Raw genomic sequence first — 22283 nt, 5'->3', positions numbered from 1 at the left:
TGACTAATTATCAAACCATAAGAGGACAAATGTCAAAGATTAGCTCAATCATGTTGACTATAGACCGAATAGGTAAGACATTCCCAGTTCAGATTATACTGTATTTGAATATTAATAATTCTCTATCTACCCAGAACTTGCTGACAGTTATGGTTATTTGTGGTCCTGTAGACAGTGTGATTACGGGTCCTTCATGACATTCTTATTTGTTATTTACTCATACAATTTGGTATTCACTCATACAGCTAAATGCCCCAAATGAAGTGTTTTCATATTCCAACAGTATAGAAACCTGACAAAATGCTTCATGGAAATGTGGTCATGTGGGTGTTTAGGTTTGCAGCTTTGTGAGAATTCAGTTCGAACTGTCAGCAGCACCCACAGAACATGTTATTTTAGCTACATATCCACCTGATCAATTGTAGCCTAATGTGGCGTTTCAGATTGACCACTTTTGCACTTCTTAAAAGCCACTTCTTCATTTTATACTTGTTTTTGATGGACTATAGAGACGTGCTAAATGTTATGACAGTGGTGTACTGTGGATAAGGGACAGTGTTGAGATATGAAAATGCCAAATCCTATCTGTATTCATAACCAAAGTAAAGTTATAGCATATTCAAGTGAAATTTTCTCATCTAAAGAATGACTCCTATTTGATTTGAGTGGGCATGATTAGACTATATTCATCTTTCTCCGTCTTTTCTGCATATATTATGGTATCTCTGACATGTACAGCGCTCGAGTCTAAATGTTTTCTTTATTCTCTCTCTCTTTCATGTCGCTGTGTCGCGGCTCTTGGACTTTGTTCAACCTCTCAGGTGAGCAAATAACTTTTATCCTCATGTTTCCTCATCTCCACTCTGGATCAAAAAAGAAACAGCTCCTCCTTATCCTGTACCTGAACCTATATCTTCAGCAGATGGCGATCTAGATTAGATTATGTCAGATTAGATTAGATTCAACTTTAATGATCCCCGTGGGGAAATTGGGTCATTGCAGCAGCAAGTAGTTATAGGATACAGCAAAGAAATATAGGAAAAGTGCAAGGTCACAAAAATAGGACCCAAATGTACAGACATGTATAGACAGATACAGACAGAGGAACCATATGTATAGAAAAGGAGACAATGTAAATTGGCCATTTGGCAGATGAAAATAACATGGACAGACATGCAGATATGGTTTCTATCTTATTGTTAATCTGAAGATAAGACAGTGTTTGTTGTGCACCAGTGATATAGATATTCTCAAGATTATTGTCTAGCTGAGTGACCTTTAGCGTTTCACTGGTCCAAATCACCTAAAAATTAGATATTGGATTTGTTTTGGTTTATTTAGTTTCTGAAAAGTGCAATAAATAACAGCACTTTCCCATAAAGTTACCACTTTCCTTAGTATACAAATGAACGAAGATAAAAAGCAACACAGGTAGAAGATATCATCTCAGCAGCGGACTTTGAATCCTAATAAGTTAGAATTAACATCGGCCAGGCTTCCAGCGGCCTATCACATGCTCCTTGTTTAGCTTTAACTTTTCTGAGACCCTTAACCGTCGCCGAGGAATAAATTAATCGAGCGCAGGAAAGAAAAACAAGCCTATGAGCAGAACATTAAGCAGGCGCCTGACATAGCGTGAAGCAGCATTTTAATATCAAATGTCTAATGGCTGGTTGTCTGACACTGATTAACACCTCCACCCCGGACAGCATTCCAATTTCCTCACCAGGTTACCTATTCTGGGCTAGAGGAAGGTGGATGGAGCATGTTGTAGCCCTGGAAATGAGACTAGTGGTGGGTTGCGGTTCCTGTTGTTGGGCACAGTATAGGCAATTCCCACACTACCACATCCTGCTTGATGTCGCAGGAAATTACATTCAACTAGGGCCTGCATGAGCTTAATTGGTGCTAGGAATAACACAGGACTGGTAAATCTCACACCTTGGAAATCTGAAATGAACCTTTGATATGTCATTTATTGTGTTGAATTAGGCTTGAATTTGACTGATTTACCAGCTGTACTGCTAAACTAGTGAACATAGGGTGCATTGCTCACACATTTGCTCACACAGTCAATGTGTGTGTGTGTTGCATCTAGTCTTTATAATTAGTCCTATTAAATCTGTTTTTTAAAATGGACAGTTTTAAAAAACTTCATTTGAAAAAGTAAACTACGCGGATTAATAATTAGACCGCACATTCATCTATCTTTCATAAGGAAACGGTCCATTCTGTTGGTAATAATCACATTTCAGCTGTTTTCATCTCATTAAAGAAATGGGGAAAATTGAATTAAACCCATGGACTATGTAGTGCATTATCTGTGTCCTTCCTGTTGTTGTTGTTTCTCCTCTTTTAAACCCCCCCCCCTCTCTCTCTGTCTCTCTCTCTGTCTCTCTCTCTCTCTCTCTCTCTCTCTCTCTCTCTCTCAAAGAGAAACCGGCCATGGCAGAAAGACATAGTGCTGCACTACCAATATTAATATTTTTTGTAGTTGATCTCCTTTAAAAGTGAGGAAAAAGTCTTAAATGATGTAAAACAAAATAAGACAAATGCCGTGAATTGTGTAGTTTGACCAAAAGATGTGAATGGGACCAGCAGCAGTGTTGGTTTTATTTTCTTATGTTGTATTACATTACTTCACTTTAGGTGGGTCAAAGTACAATACAGTATAACAAACAGGTTTTATTTGGATTGGGGAATCCACTGATGAGAGGTCAGAGATCCAATGAATTGACTTTGGCCTCTGTGTGTCAGCGAAACCTGAAATATGGAGCAGGTTCCACCCGTCCGATGATGCGGTGTATTGTACCGCCTCTCGCGCATTGAATGTTCGTGCTGAGTGTGCATTTACATTCTGTCCTCTTTTGACACCCCTCGACCACCACTGGTTGTGGAGGGGGAGGGGGATTTGTATTAAATATTTGGCCTTTGCCCCCCCCTCCCCACGCTTTGTCAATGTCTTTTTTCTGATCTATCTCCTCTTTCTAGTTCGGTCTTTAAAAGGTAATAAAATGCCATGGCATGGTGGCCTATGTTAGTAGTAATTCAGACAGTGATTCTCAACCTTTTTCATATCAAGGAGCCCTAATTTAGTCCTCATTAGAGCCACGGACCCCCATTTGATGAGATATTTTCTCTTGGACTCAAATCGGGAATATTTTCATTGTTAGATATGATTTTGTCCAGAATCCCATGACTATCTGTATTATTACTATGATCAAAATAATAATTCTTCTACATTTTCTAATTGTGTTAACTTCTTGTAAATGAAATAATGGTGAATTTAACAATTCATCAATTTGCTGGGGACCCCCTGGAGCCCCCTCAAGGACCCCTTGTGGTCCGCGAACCCCATGTTGAGAACCACCGGTCTAAGAGTCTGCAGGTTTCCATTCCAACCAAACACTACAGCAGCTGATTTCACCTGTTAGTTCTTCTTCTCTGGTTGCTCAGATGCTGTAGTGTTTGGTTGAAATGAAAACCTGCAGACTCTTGGACCATAATTGAAAACTACTAACCTAAGCCACTATGCCCTCCATGGCACACGGTTGAAAGCCACTGACCCAAAGTATCAAGTTGGAAATATTATAATTAGTATTATTATTTTTAGTTATTAGGGAAGATTACATTGGAATTGAGGGAGATTTAAGTGGAGGCACTGCTACATAGAGGCTCAGGGGCACTGAGCTGTGAAATGGAAAAGGAAGAGGTGGGGGTGGGGGGTGGTGGTGGTGAGGGATTTGTTGTAAAAAAAAAAAGAAAAGTCAGAGTTAATGAATGTAGCACACCTGTTTTTGGGCTTTGACTATTAAATCTATTTTTAATGACAATGCGGGGCATTCTGGTTTTCATGTGGGGATAATTAGAACAGCAGCCTTGAGAGCTCAAGGATAAACATCACGCAATTACTGTGGGACACGGTCCAGCCGGACGCAGGAAAAAAGGAACAGGGCTAATGATGGGGTTCGAAGTGGGAAACTGGCTAGGTGTCGTTCCACTTAACCCCCTATGTCCGCTGATGAGCCTAGTCCCTGACCGACATATTGGCAGCATCAACTGAGGATCAGACTCTATACATCGCAGTGAACTAGGTAGCTTTTGGTCAGGGGTGATTTTCATTAGAGCAAGTTATTTTTGTATTTGACTAAGGAGATTAGGCTTAGTCTACTAGTGGTAGGACAGTAAAAAAAACAAAAATAATCATACCTGAAGTGAAAAATGTGTCTTTTTAATTCAAGTGGGTTCCCTTTTCCACAATCAGCCTGTTTTTATGGAAATAGCAGGAATGAGCAAATTACACCAAATGGCCGTTGTTTCCTCCAGTACTTGAATAGTAAGATCAAATTTCTAGGCTGTTAATAATAATAATCGTGTATCGCGATATTTTGGCGGGGCAGTATCGCGATATTACATTTTGGATATCGCCCGAGCCTAAAGGAGATATCATAACATGGTGTGTATGCTTGCTACAATACAGATAAGTTAATTCATTTGGATCATCCTTGGATTTGGATGCCAGTGATATTATGAATTGTTTTCCATGATGCTGCTACTTTTCACAATGGGATATTTTGTCTGAATTGGTTTGCAGAATTAAGCTGTGAAAGTGCCTATAAAGGTGAAATTCCTTGCATATCCCTCCGCTTTAGTCACCAGTTTAGTGTGAGTGTGTGTCTTGGTGTGAGCGGGGTTGGTAGGTGTTTCTTCGTAACCATTCCTCAGATTTGATTCACTGACTGATGAGCAGACTTGACCTAAATGGAGCTGAGCCTATCTGACGTGTTATGACTAATGCATTAGGTCAATCCTAATTGTTATTTTAGTCATTGATTTGAACTTCCTACATTTTCATACCAAGTCCTTTTTGTGGAAAAATGTTTTTAAACGCGTTGTTGGAAGTCCACATCCGGTGCCTTGCAAAAGAATGATATTTGGACACTCTTTCTATAGTTAAGGCTCTTACATAAAGAGCATTGTACCTGTGAATGTCAAGCCTCATTTTCAGTCACCTTTAGGAAGAAATGGCAACATGTCTAGTGTCTTTCTCCCTTAAAGCGTTTACCATGAAAAATGACACCGGTGTGTAAGTGGTGGTAATGTTTGCCTTGCTGGTGAAAGCTCATGGGATGATCCGCAAAATGTCAGCTGAGCGACTAGTTGTGTTGTGATGACAAAACAACTCCTGACGCACCGGGCGAGACAGCAATCGCTGCATGGGAGCTCTTGGAGATTTTGAATTGTCATTACAGACACTGTCAGAGTTTAGAAACTGGTTTCACTGGATGGCTTCAATAGCTGGGTTTCCACCCAATCTTTTTTTTTTTTTTTTAATTATAGTAATTATGATCTATTAAATCACAAAAGCTGAATCGAAATGGGAAAATGACGCAAAATTTCCTCAATTTTGCAAAAAGGTTTTAACGCTATTTTGAAGTGGAAATGTTTTTTTTTTTATCGGTGAGGAACTTATGTGATAAATAGGAATGGAACCACACTTGTTGAATAAACAATAACATAGGCTTGGCATGATTGGCTTGATGAATGGCTGTATGACCATTAATTGTTACATTAGAATATCATACCTGTTGTTTCTAATATGTATAAGTCTCCTTTGTGGTTGTATGACCATTAGTTGGTACATTAGAATACCACCAACTGTATTTCTTTGTTTTTGTCTTTGGATGAAAGCATGAAATATGACCAACATTAGCTGACAATTAGGGCTGGGAGATATGACCTAAAAATAAAATCTCCGATTTTTTCACACCTACACTTTTCTTAAAAACAAACTAAGTGTATCAAAAACATATGAAACACCAGCGCATCTGTAAAGTCTTTCCACCGGGGCTCCTTCTTGTCATATGGGATGCCACAGGAAAATGATGCTGCTAATGTTACCTGCTTTTTAGCAGCCGTTTGGGGGCTGCCACTAGCTCATTCATCTCGCAGTGCCACACACTTCTCCCAGTCAGCTGCTGCCTCTGTCGGAGATGCTGGAATAAATTTGTCAAGCTACTACCTTCAGTTGCCACAGACTTTAGACAAACTTTACAACGGACAGTGCTTCGCTCGACGTCGGACGTTGCAAAACCGAACCACTTCCAAACGAGCTCCTCACCTGTAGAAGCATGTGCTGCCACCTTGATGCTGTGTTTGTGTCTGAGGGGAAATCTCGGTGGCCGTTGTAATCAACTGCGGAAGCTCAGGGAAGTGGTGGGGCTTGACTGACAGAGCGATCCGTGCCGTATTTACCCAGGTTAAAGTGAATCTCGATTTTCATTTTTACACATCGTCCTAAACCATAAATTCGAATTAATTGATAAAATCGATTTATCGCCCAGCCCTACTGACAATAAAGAACAACAACCACCTGTCCAATACTAATCAATAGTAATCAATTCATGACAGACTTCCACTGTGGTTCTTTGACACTCAGGGTTTCTATTCATTTGCTACATACCAGCTGATAGAAAACACACCTAATTCACATTTTTCAAAAGTTTGCGCAATATTCAACAGTTGGATGGAAACATAGCCAGTGATCATTATGACATTTACATATTTTAGGCCCTATGTATTGATAGTGGACAATGCAATATGAATAATGGACAGTGTTTGTGAGGATCAGATGTAGAGGAAAATAGAATAGTCCCACCTGATTCTTAAATCATTAAGCTCTAATGTACAGTATGACTGATAACTGACAGGATCTTGCGTTTGCCTGCATTAGATATCAACCCACACATACACACACACACACACACACACACACACACACACACACACTGATATGATTAAGCAGCATCAGGGGACAGTCTTCCTGTTCCCCCAATACCCCCAACACCCATCCATCTTTTAATTTCCAAGGCCTTGCTCATTTTTATTTTTATTTTGTAAATTAATGACATGCAGGGTCAATGCATGTCAATTCTGCCATTTACCGATATATCTGTTGCCTCTTCTGTCTTTGTGGGGCATTGGATAGTTCTAATCCCATGTGGCTCTCTAATCCAGCAAGATTCACTGCTGAGTACTGGTGGAAAACAGAATGTCTGTGGTCTTAAAGTCTTAAAATGGCTTGAATTTGATTACCTAAATTCAAGGCTTCGAAAGCCATTGAACACTGCTGAGTACAGCCTTTAAGTTTTACTGTAAATGCAGTTTTAGAGGTCTCTTGGAGTGCTGTTTTACAGTGAGAAATTAACCTTTTTTTCATTTTCACATTGATTTCAGTGGCAAAATTGGTCTTATATTTGGCAAGGTCTTTAATTTTAGGACAGCAAGGCAGGGAATGCTATCAGTTTTTGTTAAAGCAATCTAAAACAATTCTTCATATTCTGTGAATGGTATTCAGCAGTGACAGCCAAGTATGAGTGTATAGACATTTTAAGCATACTACTGTGACTAGCTATCAGAAAGACAAAATTATTGTTTAGTTTAGATGAACAATCACAATACACCTTTAATTAGCATCATTTGAGGGTGAGAGTATAGCTCACCAGTGCCTCAAGGGGTGTTTCTGAAAGCTTAATAGCTGACCAATAGGAGCTTCTGTTACATCTCTGACTTGAAAGCTCATTAGCTGGCCAATGAGAGCTTCTGTTACATCTCTGTGTGTCTTAAAGCTCACTAACCTGCCACCTTTGACTTTGAGATAGTACCACAAAAGTTAGTTGCTGCAAAATTATTGTCATTTTACAGTCATCTTCCCACAGTATTACACATGAATAACATAGATATTAACCTGATAATGTTGAATTAACAAGAGTGCTACACACTCAGTGAATACAATGCACCTTTAATGTAAATACTAGTAAGTACCTGGTATTACAACTTGTTACCACATACTTACCTGGTAGGTTCTACATAATACACAGATTAATTACCTGATATTTTTTAGAGCTTGACAAAATAATTACCAGCAATTACTTCTTACCACATAATTACGTACTGCATATCAGGTATTTACCGTACTGTAAAATAGAGTGCTACCAAAAAATGCTGTTGGTGTCCAAGCATGGTCTTGTGTTAAAGATGCAGGTGTTTTTTCTTGTTGGGCTGTGTTGAACAATCACCAGTTGAACTTTATTTTTTCTCCTTGTGTCCTTATTTCAGTTTGCATTTGACCTTTGTTCACCACACTCTGATCTCTCAGCAATGTATGAACCATTTCATTACTAAACACAAATACTATGTGGGCCTCTTTGCGTAAGCAGGCTCTATTGACTGCCTACAATCCATCAACACACACCAAACACACGTCACATTAATTGTTCGGGGGAGGCAATTTGCGGTCTGTCCAGATTTACTGAGCTCTTTTGAAATGCACATCCTCACTCAATAGAGAGGGCCTCCCGAATCAAATTAAGGCCAAGTGCCATTGTCCTTCTCTCCCAGTTCGGATTAAATGTCTCCCCCTTTGCTTATCTATCTAGATTAGATATCCGTATTATAGATAATAGCGAACAGGCAGAATTACACATCGTTAACCTATTTTCACAACCGCTGTGTGGGCCGGCGTTTTCTTATGTATAGTAAAAATTTGTTTTGGGCAGATGTCATGGGAACCAGATGCACTGTTGCATTTTTAATCTAATTGCGGCAAAAACACATCAGAAGCGGGTGGTTCTCGGGATAAAAGGCAGCAAAGGTACAAAATGGTAATTTGGTGACTGAAATGATTTACTGTGCGTTGTATCTGTCTTTCTGGCTTGAGGCCATGTTGGCCTTTGAAGTGGCCTAGATGAAGGCGACCAGTCTGCTCTGGGACATTTGAAAGCTGGTTATAATGGGTTTGGTCATTGTATTACAACACAGAGGGAGAAGTGGGCATGTCGGCTCTTTTGCCTTGACCTCTGTAGCTGCAGCTGTTCCACATTGGCTCGTACACATTCATCTACTCACACGCTCCTGTATGAGCATAATGGATATTAATGTATATATAGCACACGCATACACACACACACACACACACACACACACACACACACACAGACACATGCATGCACACTCATTTTGGACATTAATTTGATTTGAAGAATTTCTTTAAGACATCAGACTGTGGTTGAAGGGGTGATCGGCTGAGAATAAGCATGTCAGTCAGATCATCAATTAACTGCAGCTAATGGATGACATGGAAACAGACTCAGATAATGGATTATTTATACAGTACATGATATTAAAGTCAGAATATGACAACATAAATTTTCATATGAAATTAAATGCTTAAATGTTGATCACTACAAAGGGATTGGTACTCTAAAGAAGTCTTTTACATACTCTCAATGCCCTATTCAAAACCTAATGTGCTTCACAGTTGACACTAGTAATGTTGCTCAGGCTGGTAAGGCAAAAGATCTGTCAGAAAAATCACACATTTGTTGCTAAAATGACACATACCATAGCAGATAACAGTGCTTTAAAGCAATACGTTTTTGCAACAACTTTTGCAACAATCAGCATCAAATAAGTTTAAGACTGCACTGAAAGCAGCAGCAGGGTTGACAGGATAAACAGGCTAAACAAGTGAAAACTAGCTTAGCGCTAGTTACTTTACAGCTGAAAACATCTTGGCAATATTGTAATACATACAGTATATAATCAATAAATAATGTAATGTAATGTAAAAACAAATTAAATCACCAATACTAGCTCACAACTTACAACTTAACTAACACTGCTGCTAGCATGCACTTAGCAAGGCCTTCTACGCTAACATTACATCCTACAAAGAATTAAGCCCATTTACAATGAAGAAGACCAACAAAATATGCAAAACTTAAATCAAACCATCTAATGTTGTAAAATGACACGGCTTACCTTATCAGGAAGCTTGAAATGAATCTTGTACTAGCTAGCCAAACGCTTTAACAAGCAGTTTGAATTGTAGAGAAACGTCTTCTCATGAAACAGCAGTGAAAACTAGCATCAACAGGAGCAGTAACTTAGCCTATAAAGGCTACTGCCACAGGTATTTTAGACATGGCAGTTCAAGGACCTAATGAAAACACTATAGGCTCTTGGACACATCAGGACATAGACATGATGGTCCTTCTGGCAAGCAGAACTATAATGTCCAGTCAGTAGCTGGGTCACCTCTACAGCCTTGTCTAGCCATCCATAATCTACCCAAAGGTCACCTCGTATAGGAGAGCCCCGCACCCATCATAAACTATGTCTGGACAGAATGAGGTTAGTTAGCTAGTTGTCTGGCCTGCTTTCTGACCATGAGACAGGGAGGGAGGGATGTGGAGTGCTTTGACAATGGTCCTCTTCTTTTCCTTTTTCTTTTCTGGCAATAGAATTAGCAGCATTATAATTTCCATTTTGTTTAGAATGACTTCAGGTTGCTCATATCTCAGTGACAACACGTAGCTTCCAAAATTTGTATGTTTATTATAGTATCATTTAGTTTGACATGCTTTTTTGGCTTTGTCATAGCCTCAAACCTGGATGTAGGGCAGACAAGACCATAAAATATGAACTACTGAGGGAAAACAGACAGAGAAAACTGCTCCATGTTGTGTTATTGAATTCATACAGTTCATTTTTCCCCTCCTGTGCTTCAGAAAGATCTGCTGTATTTTAGCTCTGGCTATAAAGGGGCACGACAAGGTTGTGGATGTAGATGGGGTTTTTTTTTTCCAGGAAAATCCTCAAATTACTTTATGGTGGGCCTCCATTTTGTTAAGGGGTGGGGTCCTTTAGCAGAGTAAATTAGACCAAAGTGGAACTTACTGTCTGACAGGAATTTGAGTCACACCAATCCTCTGTATCTAAAAATATGGGGTAATAGAAGTTTAGCAGAACCAGATGTGCTCTGAGGGGGGAGAAAAGATCAGTTGAAAAGCAGACTCATTCATTTGGGCCCCCAGTGAGCATTTACAGACCTTCATGGTTGTTACAGTAGTGGTTTCGGTCTATGGTAAATGACAAGTCTCAATAAGCTAATGAGACAGCAGAACATGGTGCAAATGTGTTGCTTATGTCTTCCAATGATGACAGATTCCCTATCAGCTTAACACTGCAGAGGCCACTACACAATACACATTGTGTATGAATATCAATAGCTTGGTAATATCCAACATGAGGTGACTGTCTGTGTCAAAGGAGAAGAAACACTGCCATGATCATGTCAAATTACATAAATCAACTTTAGTTTTCACACATCAGATACCAGATATCTGGAGAAAAAAGTTTCTCAGTTTCTCATTTTCCCATTGATCCGCATGTCATTTTGAAATTCTACAATGGGGTTTCAGCAGGTTTCAAGGGCCTCTAGGGTCATGAAACTCGCTCAACACAGAAATGTCCATGTAAAATTCAATTATATATTAAAAAAGTGAAACTTGGCGCAGTTGGCAGGTTTTTCAGGTAGGCCATAAAGTTAGCATTTCTGCCATTTGGTGTGTATTCCAAATTCCCTATGGAAAATATGAATGGGCTTTGTAAGAAACGCCAAAAATAATCTGTCTGTCTGCGCTACACAGAGGCTTACTAGCTATAATACGCTTTGTTCCATAAAATAAAATATATCAACTAACATCACCTTTGTGGATTTTTGTCCTTCAATTATTTTTATATTGATTGTTGCTAACGAAATTATCGTTTGGAAAAAGGGACTACAGTAGTTGTTAGCCTTTAGCTAGCGACAACTGGAAAACACATTTGTAATAGAACAACTAACAAGAACAAGGCAAATATAACAACTATAATAACTATTCAATGCAACGCAATGTAAATCTTAATAATTTGATTTCTACAACACAGTCAAAATGAGACGAGAGGTAAAGGAAGTCGTTCATGACCTGATGCGTCAAAGCAATGCGTAAGTGCTATCGTAGTCTGCTTTCCCTGACGATTAGCATTTCGTTAGAAATCAATATTTAAAGTAACTAAAAGATCCAAAATTTTAACCCCTGGAACAAAACTGAATATATCTCATGGATATGCATTGAACTCCGCCCTTATTTTTGGCATTTTTCAAAAAGCCCATTCATATTTTCCATAGGGATTTTGGACTACACGCGACACAGATGCTAGTCTACGGCGTACAAAATGACGCTAAATGGCGACTTCCGCTCGCAGTCTCTATTGACAGATACAGTGCTTGAAATCTCATCTTGATGTTATCTCCATGAGAATGAGGAGTGTGTTCTTCCTGAGGTATTCGCCCTAAAGCAGACGCAGAGGGCGAGCTATAGCCTACCTCCACAGCACACAGCTTTGACCAATATCATCCGTAAACCTCTTGTCACTTCGAAGGAGGTCGAAGGCCCCTTTTATATCAAGCGAGGATTTACAAGATGGAGGTCAGGCCTCAGGATTAGACCTTGCGTTGCCTCGTACCCACAAGTGATTCATGGCGCGGAATAAGGGGGAGAGATCATGGGAGTCCCTCTTGTTCGGGCCAGTATATCTTACGGTGCTAAATCTGCTGCTGGTTTTCTGCCTCTTGTCAGTTATATGACTCAGATCACCAATTTACTGGGATCATGTAGCCTAGCCTGTACGGGAAGTGGTAAAAGTTTGGAACATGGTGTGCTTCCTATCGTGATTAACCTGCATTTGCTTTGTTTTACCCGCCATTTTTTATGCATGGCTCTCTCATGCATGTCCCACCTTGCTTACCGTACATCAGGTAATAGTGCTAAACAGCTTTTGCAGCCCCAAGGAAATAATATCTTGTGTGTGTGTGTGTGTGTGTGTACAAAACCTGTAGTGTACCTTCACAGCTGCCCCCAGTAAAATAACACTTAGCGCTGCCAATATGTGGTCAGCCGGTTGCCACTTAATCCAGTGGAGACACAGATCGCCTCATCATATTAGTTTACACATCTCATTATGTCAGTGCAGTGTGTGTGTGTGTGTGTGTGTGTGTGTGTGTGTGTGTGTGAGAGAGAGAGAGGAAAGCGCTAACAGCGTGCTGTTGGTGCTGGCACCGAGCCAACTGGAAGGTTGCCAGCATGACCAGGCAGCAGCAGCAGCAGCATTGTTCTCTAATTAACTCACACACACACACACACACACACACACACACTCACACACACACACTGTGCACTCCCAAAAGCAAAGTGCTCTGTTCAGTCCTTCCCAACAGAATTTCATTTTAATTTTGCCCACTTTTTCCAAAGGAATTTCTTTTTTCACAGCTCTTTCGTTAGGATCACTGATAGTTCTGTCTGTAAAAAATGTGATGCCTCTCCCAGAATATTCAGCTCTCTTTCACCGAACTCCTCTTTATGCTCAAACTTCTCAGAAGTTTGTCTAACTTTTCTGCCGATGCTTACGTTTGCGAAAGCGAATGCAACCTTTGAAAGGAGTCCGAGAATTCAGACATCTAGAAACTCGATAAGAGGAAGTTAGACAGCAGACAAGGCGTTTGAACTTCTTTTTCATTCCCTACATTCAAGATGTCAGAGCTCGCATAAAGACACGTTGCCGTTTTAATGGTTAGGCGCATACCATGCACCTGAAGTGTCCTTGCTTCAAATCTGACCTGGGACATTTGTCGCATATCACCCCTCTCTTTCTAAATTCATATTTCCTGTTTCTCTTCACTGTCAAACTATCAAATTTGTAGGTTGCTTGTTTGTACTTTTTATCATTACTACTTGTAAATGATTTAACTCATGATGTAGTTAAATATGCTGCTGCATTATGAGGTGTGCACTTAATCCGGATATGTACAGTACATATTGTATTGTATGTACTCTATAGTATGTACTTTATAGATATGTGCATGTCACCTGAGGGTTGCTGACAACAAAGCACTGAAACTCTGAAACTGTATTAGTATTATTATTACTGCACAGTGTGCATTTTATTGGAAAAGGTGATTCTATTCTATTCTATTCATTCGATTCCATTCTATTCTATTCTATTCCATTCCATTCTATTCTGTTCTGTTCTATTCTTCTATTCTATTCTATTCTATTCTTCTCTTCCATTCTATTCTATTCTACTTTATTCTATTCCATTCCATTCTATTCTATTCTGTTCTATTCTATTCTATTGTTCTATTCTATTGTTCTATTCTATTCTATTCTATTCTATTCTTCTATTCTATTCCATTCTATTCTGTTCTGTTCTATTCTATTCTTCTATTCCATTCTATTCTATTCTATCCTACTCTATTCTATTCCATTCCATTCTATTCTATTCAAATAAAGCAAAAATACAAAAAAACAACTACAACCTCAGTTGTTAAAGCTTTTTACAGTGTCAGAGGTAGACATGTTACTTCAGTCTCAGGTGTAGCGGCGAGGCAAACGGTGACAGGAGAAAGAGCAGAAAGCGTTTTCCAAGTTCAGTGTCGACAGGCTTCCCTCAGCTGACCCTGCAGAGCGGCGGCCCGGGCGACCCGGGAGCCTCCAGGTTCATCTGAACCCAGTGTCCTTGCAGGGCTCAGCTTGCCTTCCCTCTCAATTACTTTTGACACAGAGAGGGGGGGGGGGGGGGGGGGAGCAAAACAAATGGGGTGTCGAGAAGTGTTCAGATGGACAGGAATGCTGCCCGGCCGCTTTTTCTCCCACCCAGCTCCCGTCTCTTTTCATTTGAGCCGGCTGCAAAGGAAAACAAAACAAACTCACAGAGTGCTGCAAGGAAGCTGTGTAGGAACATGCGTGGCTGTAGTAAACTTTAACTTTGAGAGTTGAAATTGTAACAGCGCTGAGTTTTGAGGAAATGTTACTGTATGGAAAATCAGTCCTATCAGAAGATGCTGGTGGATCAAATGAAAGTATTGTGAATAGCTCCCCCTACTGAGATTCAAACAACATGACCAACTTTATTTATGGCTCTATTTACAAAAAAGAGCAACTCTCATGCCAGCTTGTTATAGTAAAAAAAAAGCAAACTGAAGTTAAAAAGACAAAGTTTGTGTGTGTGTGTGTGTGTGTGTTTGTGTGCGTGCGCCCGCCCATGTTTTGTTACACTAGTTGTGTGTCTGCACATGCCCATGCATCAGCCAGTGAAGGGCAGGACAGCAGAATCTTTCATAGTAACACACAAGCTTACACGCAGCACACACACACACACACACACTGCTCATTTTTAGTGATAAGTCATTGAAAAACACTCACTGGACTTTTATTATTGTCATTTTCCCATATCTACTTCAATTATTATTCACTAAATAAAAATGAGTTTGTTGCATTTGGAATAGACTTAGTCTTCAACTGATATAGGTTTTTAAAGGGTGATACTGATATTTTTGGATTGAAGCTGCCGATAGATGACATTTTGTGCCACTGTTCAACATATTTAAATGTGACCATTTTCATGACCCAAAAAATCCAAATAGTTCAAGTATTCAGGGTTTCCTCCAGAATTGTATCCTTTACAGGGTGGAAAAGCCTCTAAAACAGCATTTAAACCATCATGGGACACTAAAACTCTCCATTGAAACACAGGATCATAATAATAATAATAACAACAATCATAACTAATAATAATAAACATGTATGCTTGTGTAGAATCTGATCAAAATGTCTTATTAGAATCAGTTCAGGTTAAGGTCTTCCTATGGACACCCAGTGTAGTATTGATTCTACAATAAATATGGACTCAATCAAACTGCATCATATCTATCATATCAGAACCGGACCAGTTCTGGTATAACAGGCACAATAACAAAAAGAATAATAATAAAAAAGAAGTAAGAGAAGAATAGAAGAAGAAAAGAAGAACTAAGTTATAACATTCAGTAGATATTTTAGAAGAATGAAGGCTTTGCTCTATAGTAAGTGATTTTAATAAATGTAAGTCTGTGTGTGTTGGCGGGTGTGTATGTGCACGTAAACATGTGTGCACGTGTGTGTGTGTGTGTGTGTGTTTTGCCTCCACGTACACATGCTCATCATTACGTCTACATATATGCTCGCACTCCACGGGCCTCGCCATCGATCCCGCGCCATTGTCATCCGCCGTGCATTTGTGCACTTAACATTTTTGCCATCGCTTGCTGTTCCTTTACCTTTCGATATTCCCTCGCCACGGACCGCCTGCAGCGTAGCACTCACATCGCTAACCCCCCTCCCCCCACCGCCCCCCACCCCCACCCCACCTCCGGAACCCTGTGCCACCCCCCACCCCCCCACGGCTTTCTCCCGAGCGCTGACCTGCATTGGGTCCTTTAATATTGGTGACAGCTAATACACTTCTAAATGATCAGTTATTATCTCAGGGGCCTCGTCCACAGGGCCCCACTGATTCCAAAGGTCATCCCTCTGTCTTCCAGTATTGATCGGGTGGGCCTGTTAACGTGGCTCTGGCCCTTATTGAAAGTGAACGTTGCCACTAACATATTTCCATCAGCTGTATCTGGCTGGAGAGGCCCCATTTAAAAGCCTCTTTGACTCCGTCGTCGCCCCGGTGAATAGGGCAGGATGAGGAGCATAATGGATATGCCAATAAAGAAACGAGGGCTACTAAAATATACCGGGGGCCACACACAAGACAGGCAAAAGAAAATACCTTGGTCAGATATTATAGGATTGTTTAGTTCTGTGTATTTTTGTTAAAAATGGAGACATCAATGGTTTAGATGCCAGAGGACACAAAATTTGTGATAAATCTCTTATTTTAAAGCCAGACTTTTGGGAAATTGTGGCTGTTTAACCCCCTTGAGTTGCAGTTATAACCAACCTATCGTAGTTCTATGAATAATTTTTCACTTCTACGACATAGAAATAAAACGGAAAAATGCTCTCTATGCTGACAAATTTTTGGACATTGTTCTGGGCATATTTTCGATGAGATTCTATACATTTCTAAATCTGTTTTGTCTCTTTATGCGTCTTTAGGTCTTCTGAGCAGCTGTATAGTCTCTTGAACTGACATTAACATATACCTCTATGCACCAGTAATCCCTTAAAATAACCTTACGTTTTCTTTCATTTACATGAATTCACCCCTTAATTCATGCAAAATCCCCTTAAAATTAATTAAGGGAGTTATTATGGAGGAGACCCCATCAAAACCTCCTTAAACACCCCCTTAATCTTGACTCCTTACTCTCTAATTTAATGTAAAATTCAGGGAGACAGGAACTTTTCCATTAATTTCCACTTGATAAACCTGTAAACCTGCACAAAAGGCATAAACAAATCCCTTAATTACTAGTGTCTTTGTGAATCACCCCATGAATAAATCCCTTATAAACCCATGATACTTAACCTTACTTTTTTAAAGCTATGTTATTGGATATAATGGATAATTAAAGTTTATGTAATGGAGAAATTAAGGACATTTCAGGGATAAAATGAAGGGGTTTAGTTTGACCTGAACAACAGGACATCATTAAGGGGGGTAACAATAGTTTTTCGGTGTTAAATAAGAGTCAATTTCAGTGTGTACCCCAGAGGGTTAAAGATGGCAAGCTGAGACAACGCAAGTCTTGGAAGTGTGATGGTCGTTTGTTTATAGCTTACAATGACAAACCCTGCTAAGGCTCCGGATGCGAGAAAGCTATTCATGCCCCATGGACAAAATGCATTTTCCTGATATTGTTCTAACACAAGTGTGGCACGCACGTCTTTGTGTTGAAAGAGATGTGCCTGGGCGCTTTACTTTCCTGATCAGTAGGTGCAATCTGATGGACTTACAATGCCCAAGGTTACTCAGAGATTGTCTTGAAGGAACTCATTGTCTCAGTCGTCTTTTAATTCACCACAATCCTGAACGCCTTATTGTTCAGGAGACTCAAAAGGCTTCCCATCTACCATTGATCAAGCATCTTCCTTATTGTCATCAAAGTTGCCATTCATTTTCCGCGTTGCGAAATGTTTACTAAATAATAAACCGATTTCTTTCTCTCCTTTTTCCGCAGCTGTATGAATTGGACGACGACGAGAAGCGCAAAGAGTTTCTCGACGACCTTTTCAGCTTCATGCAGAAACGAGGTGAGTGCAGGAAGGACTGCTTTCTTTATTGCCTCCCATACAAAACTTCTTCTTCTTCCAAACTCATGCCAGCCTTTGAGTGAAGGTTGTCACAACGGAAAAAACATGATGTTCGCATGATTGGAATGCAAGAACTCTGACAGAATTTCAAAAACTAAAGAGCATGGTCACCTTAGTCCATTAGTGAAATTGTTCAAATCTCAGTATCCATTGAGATAATTAGTATGAGAACAGGTAGAGTTAGCCTACTTAATACATTTTTGTCTTAAGAATGTGCCTTGTGGAAGCAAGTATTTTCTCTTTGTACTCAAAGAGCCTTAAACCATAGCTGTAGCTGTGATTGGCCCTGGTTAGGTTTTCTGCTGAAACTCCAGCCCTGGCTTCTCTACAACAGACAGTGCTGGGACACAACAATGCTATCAGCACAGCAGCTCGCAGCCTTGTTTTATCATTACCCTCAAGTTATACGAAAACAGACCAGAGGGGAAGACACAGTGCGGGGCAACATCCTGGCATTCACAATGAAACAAATTCCCTGGTTTTTATTGGGGCCACCAGCAAACTCATCGTGTGTTTTCCCAAAGTGAGGATTCCGCTGGCGGGCCGGGTTTTTATTGGGGAAATAGATCTGTCCTCAGGGCCTTGCATAATATGAGGAAGTTAACCACCCATGAGAGAATAGAAGGCACTGGCATTCACAATGAGCGTCTATTTTAGGAGCACACCACTTGCATGCCATGTTTTTGTTATTTTGGATTCCAAGTTCTATACACAATGTTTTACAGACCTGCAGCTAAATTTGTTTTATGTCATTGTATCTTTTTTTAAACCACGCCTGCCTGTCATAATATTTGTCCTTGAAGTATGATGCAATGACTTGTAGTAAGGGAAATACACAAAGTTTTGTGTGTGTGACTTCGTCTGAATTATCAAGTTAAGATGGACCAGTAATCGCTGTCAACCTTAAGCATCATTTTTAGTTCTATGTTCTATGTAAGAAAAGAATGGGCCCCATCCAGTTAAGCTGAATAAAATATTAGTTTTTCCCCACAGAAAAACAAAACGTAATGAAAAATGTAACAGCTGGAATTCAGATCAATATCCCCGGTCTTTGAATCAATCACAACCGTCCTGCAAACATTCAATAATTTTAAGTGAGCATTATTTGAGATTTTTTTTTTTTTTCCATACTGCGCACTATTTGACTCTGAGATTCATTGCATGCGTTTTAGAAAATGTTAAGACAAAAAAAAAATCCAAATCCTGTGGAATTTGGAGGCGTTTTCTCCATACTTTTGGTTTGTTTTTGTTAGGTTAGGATTAGGTTAGGATTAGGTTTTTCTTAATCCATGAATGGAGTGGATGAGGTGTTTGCGATGTGGTTGAGGCTTTCCCCTCAGGCATGGTTTGTGACACAGTTGATTGAAGCTTTTCATGTTACATCTATTAGTGAATTATCCCTTTTTTTTGTTTTGTTGTTTCTCACCAATAGTTTACCAGGGTTGCATTTTCCCAGTTTATGGAATAAGGTTCACACTGGTCATGGAATTTCTGGAATATCATGGAATTTTGAGAGGTGTAATCCAGGCAAGGAAAGTCAGTGAATTTGATCAATTCTCTGGGAATATCAGGGAATTTTACAAATGGGTCACTTTACAGGAATATAGAAGAATTTATTTTACAGTTTGTTTCAGACATTCATTGCATTTGATGGTGGCTTTCAGCTGGTTTTATTGATTGTATAAAATGAAATAAAAAAATTATTATATATAAAAATTGAAAAAGATCTTTAAAAACATTCAAAAACTTCAACCCAACTATATATTAACCAGGCTATTCACCACTTTAGATAAACAACATTAACAAACCATAAAGGGTGAACATTTTTGTGTCACAGAAGGGCTCCATGACATAACTAAAGTCATAGAGAAGTCATGAAATGTTACATCAGGGTCATGGTGGGAACCATGACTAAAGTTTAGAAATCCCACAGAAGCCTGTAGAGTTTAACTTGATTAAGAACTCTCATTAACAACTTTGAGTTCTCTGACCATATTGCAGCAGTTTGTGGATGTAGAAATGTATTCCACTGACACTTGACCTATTCTTAGATCTAACTACATTTAGTGGAATGTGGATATTTTAGCCTACTGCATGTTTAGGCTCTGTTAGCTGCACCCTCCCGCCCCCATTCCTGACAATTTTCTCGTAATGGCGGAATCGATGAAGCTAGATAAAGCTAAAGCTAAGATAAAGCTAATTATTATTATTATTATTATTATTATTAATTATTAGCTATTAGCCTTTATGCACGGTGCTTTGCAGTTTGTCCTTGGTAGGCCTCCGTAGTGCACTGGCTTTGCTGTGTGTCTCTGTTGTGCTTCCAACACTTTTTAATTGTTTTAGTGGAGCCAAGTATAACTCTGAAACATATTCATATAAATGAATGAATGCTACTTTCTATGGCTTATTACTGTAACACAATAGTGATTCAACCTATAACCAGTTCATGAAAGCTTTTCCATTTGCTGTTCTACACACCCAGTGACTGGTAGCTCTTTCCAGTTTGTTTGATAATTTCCTGTTTGTTTGGAATAAATAGATGAAGAACTGGGTAGTTAACATGAGCAGTGATAGCCACCATGGCTGAACAGACAACGAAAAGAGCGCCACCTACAGAAACTCAAACTTCGCCAACATAACTCCAAGCTCCGCCCACACTGTTTGATTGACAGGTGATCTCTGGGAAGTGCAGTGCAGAAACACCACAGCAACGAGCGCTTAGCACCAAAGATGGAGACACATTTTTTTTTAAAAACTTGCAGATTACCACTTTAAGTTTAGATGAGAATAGGCTTTATGTTTGGATTAGAATCTAGTGTTTACCCAAGATGAAGAAACAGCAGTGTTAATGTACTATATATTTTGTTTAGTTTTGATAAGGTGAATGCACATATGAAAATGTGCACATTATGTACATATGTTTTCTATGTCTGTAAACGGAATATATTTGATAAGGTGAATAGATTTTTTACAACACTTTCTGTACATATGCCTGGCCTTCTGTAGACCTGTGAATACAACTCACATTTTTCACATCCACTATGTTTGCTGTAAATGCACATATTCTTTTTCGCCATATTCTCATATTTTCTCATTTGTTTTATATGGCATATATCTTACATTTTTTTATCATTTCACTTTATTTTCATACTAAATATATCAATATTAATATATATATATATATATATATATATTATATTTTTTTGATATACATATTTTTCATTCATTCTTCTTCTTCGTATGCTCTGCTGCTATTATTTTGAACATACCTGCTGTAACTAATATATATTTCACATTTCATTCATATATTTTAACTACATTCTGCTGTTGTAATTGCTGGCTGCATGATGTTTAACACCCCCATTTGCTCTATTCTTTTTTTATATTCTATCTTTTTATACTATGTAGTTACGCAGTACATTCTTCCTAAAAACATCATTCACAAAGAACAGAAAAACCCTAAATGTGGGCCAGTTCTTTGAAATCCTTTGTAAAAAATAATCCGTTTTTGAAAAAGGAAATTTCTGAAATAGGAAATAGGTGTGTTAGACGATTTAAAATGACACACTGCTGTATTTACGAAGGTTGTGTGAACCATCTGAAAAAGTAAAGTCACATCATATCGTGGTTTTTACAATATGCTGAGCGCTAAGACAGCTCCGGGAAACCAGACCTGCTTCATGAAGTAATGATATAGTTTGGGGGTCACTTGGGTTTAGAGACAGTATAGATTGTTGTTGGAGCGTTCAATTAGGGATTGATTTTGGACTTAGTGTAGGGAGACATTGTCAGTACGAAGCAGATCACCAACAGCCTATCTACACTGTTTGCCTTCGACAACTCTAATCAGAGTGGACTGGTCCAATTGTCCCAATCAATTTTTCTTGAAAACATCACTGTCATTTTGTGATGCTGAACAAATGTCAGCCGGACGGGCTTGCTAACGAAACGCTGTCCCAGTGTAAAAGTGTCAAGCGTCCCGTGGCCCTTTAATATTGTTGATTTATTGGCCGGCTAAATCCAGGCCGCCGCAAGAGTGCAGAGCCTTTGGCTTGTCTTCTCTCTGAGATGCTTTGCAAGTCTGTCACATCTTGTAAAATTATTGACAACAGAAATGCAGGCCAGCTTTATTGCCCGCACTGATGTTGTTGTTTCCCCATTGGCTGAGCTACCGAAACAGACATTGATGACTTCCACCCCTCTCATACAAAATCATCGCTTTGTCAACCCAGTCAAATTCAGCCTGACCTGAAAACCAACATAGTACATAGTACAACATAGCAAAAAAAAATCTTTCCATTGTGTCACATAGGC

General features: G+C 39.3%; 1 protein-coding gene across 1 annotated transcript in view; it reads left to right on the top strand.

Moving 5' to 3' along the window:
- The window catches only part of arid3c (AT rich interactive domain 3C (BRIGHT-like)), a 72367-nt gene that overhangs the window by 30138 nt on the left and 19946 nt on the right, over nt 1–22283 (top strand). Inside the window, exon 3 of the mRNA XM_078285291.1 lies at nt 17834–17906. Coding sequence (XP_078141417.1) covers nt 17834–17906 — 73 coding nt within the window. The remainder of the gene's footprint in view (nt 1–17833; nt 17907–22283) is intronic.

The sequence above is a fragment of the Centroberyx gerrardi genome, chromosome 8 (assembly GCF_048128805.1).
Source record: "Centroberyx gerrardi isolate f3 chromosome 8, fCenGer3.hap1.cur.20231027, whole genome shotgun sequence".
Taxonomy (NCBI): domain Eukaryota; kingdom Metazoa; phylum Chordata; class Actinopteri; order Beryciformes; family Berycidae; genus Centroberyx; species Centroberyx gerrardi.
The sequence above is the reverse complement of the archived record's forward strand: the minus strand, read 5'-3'. Positions and strand labels throughout refer to the sequence as shown.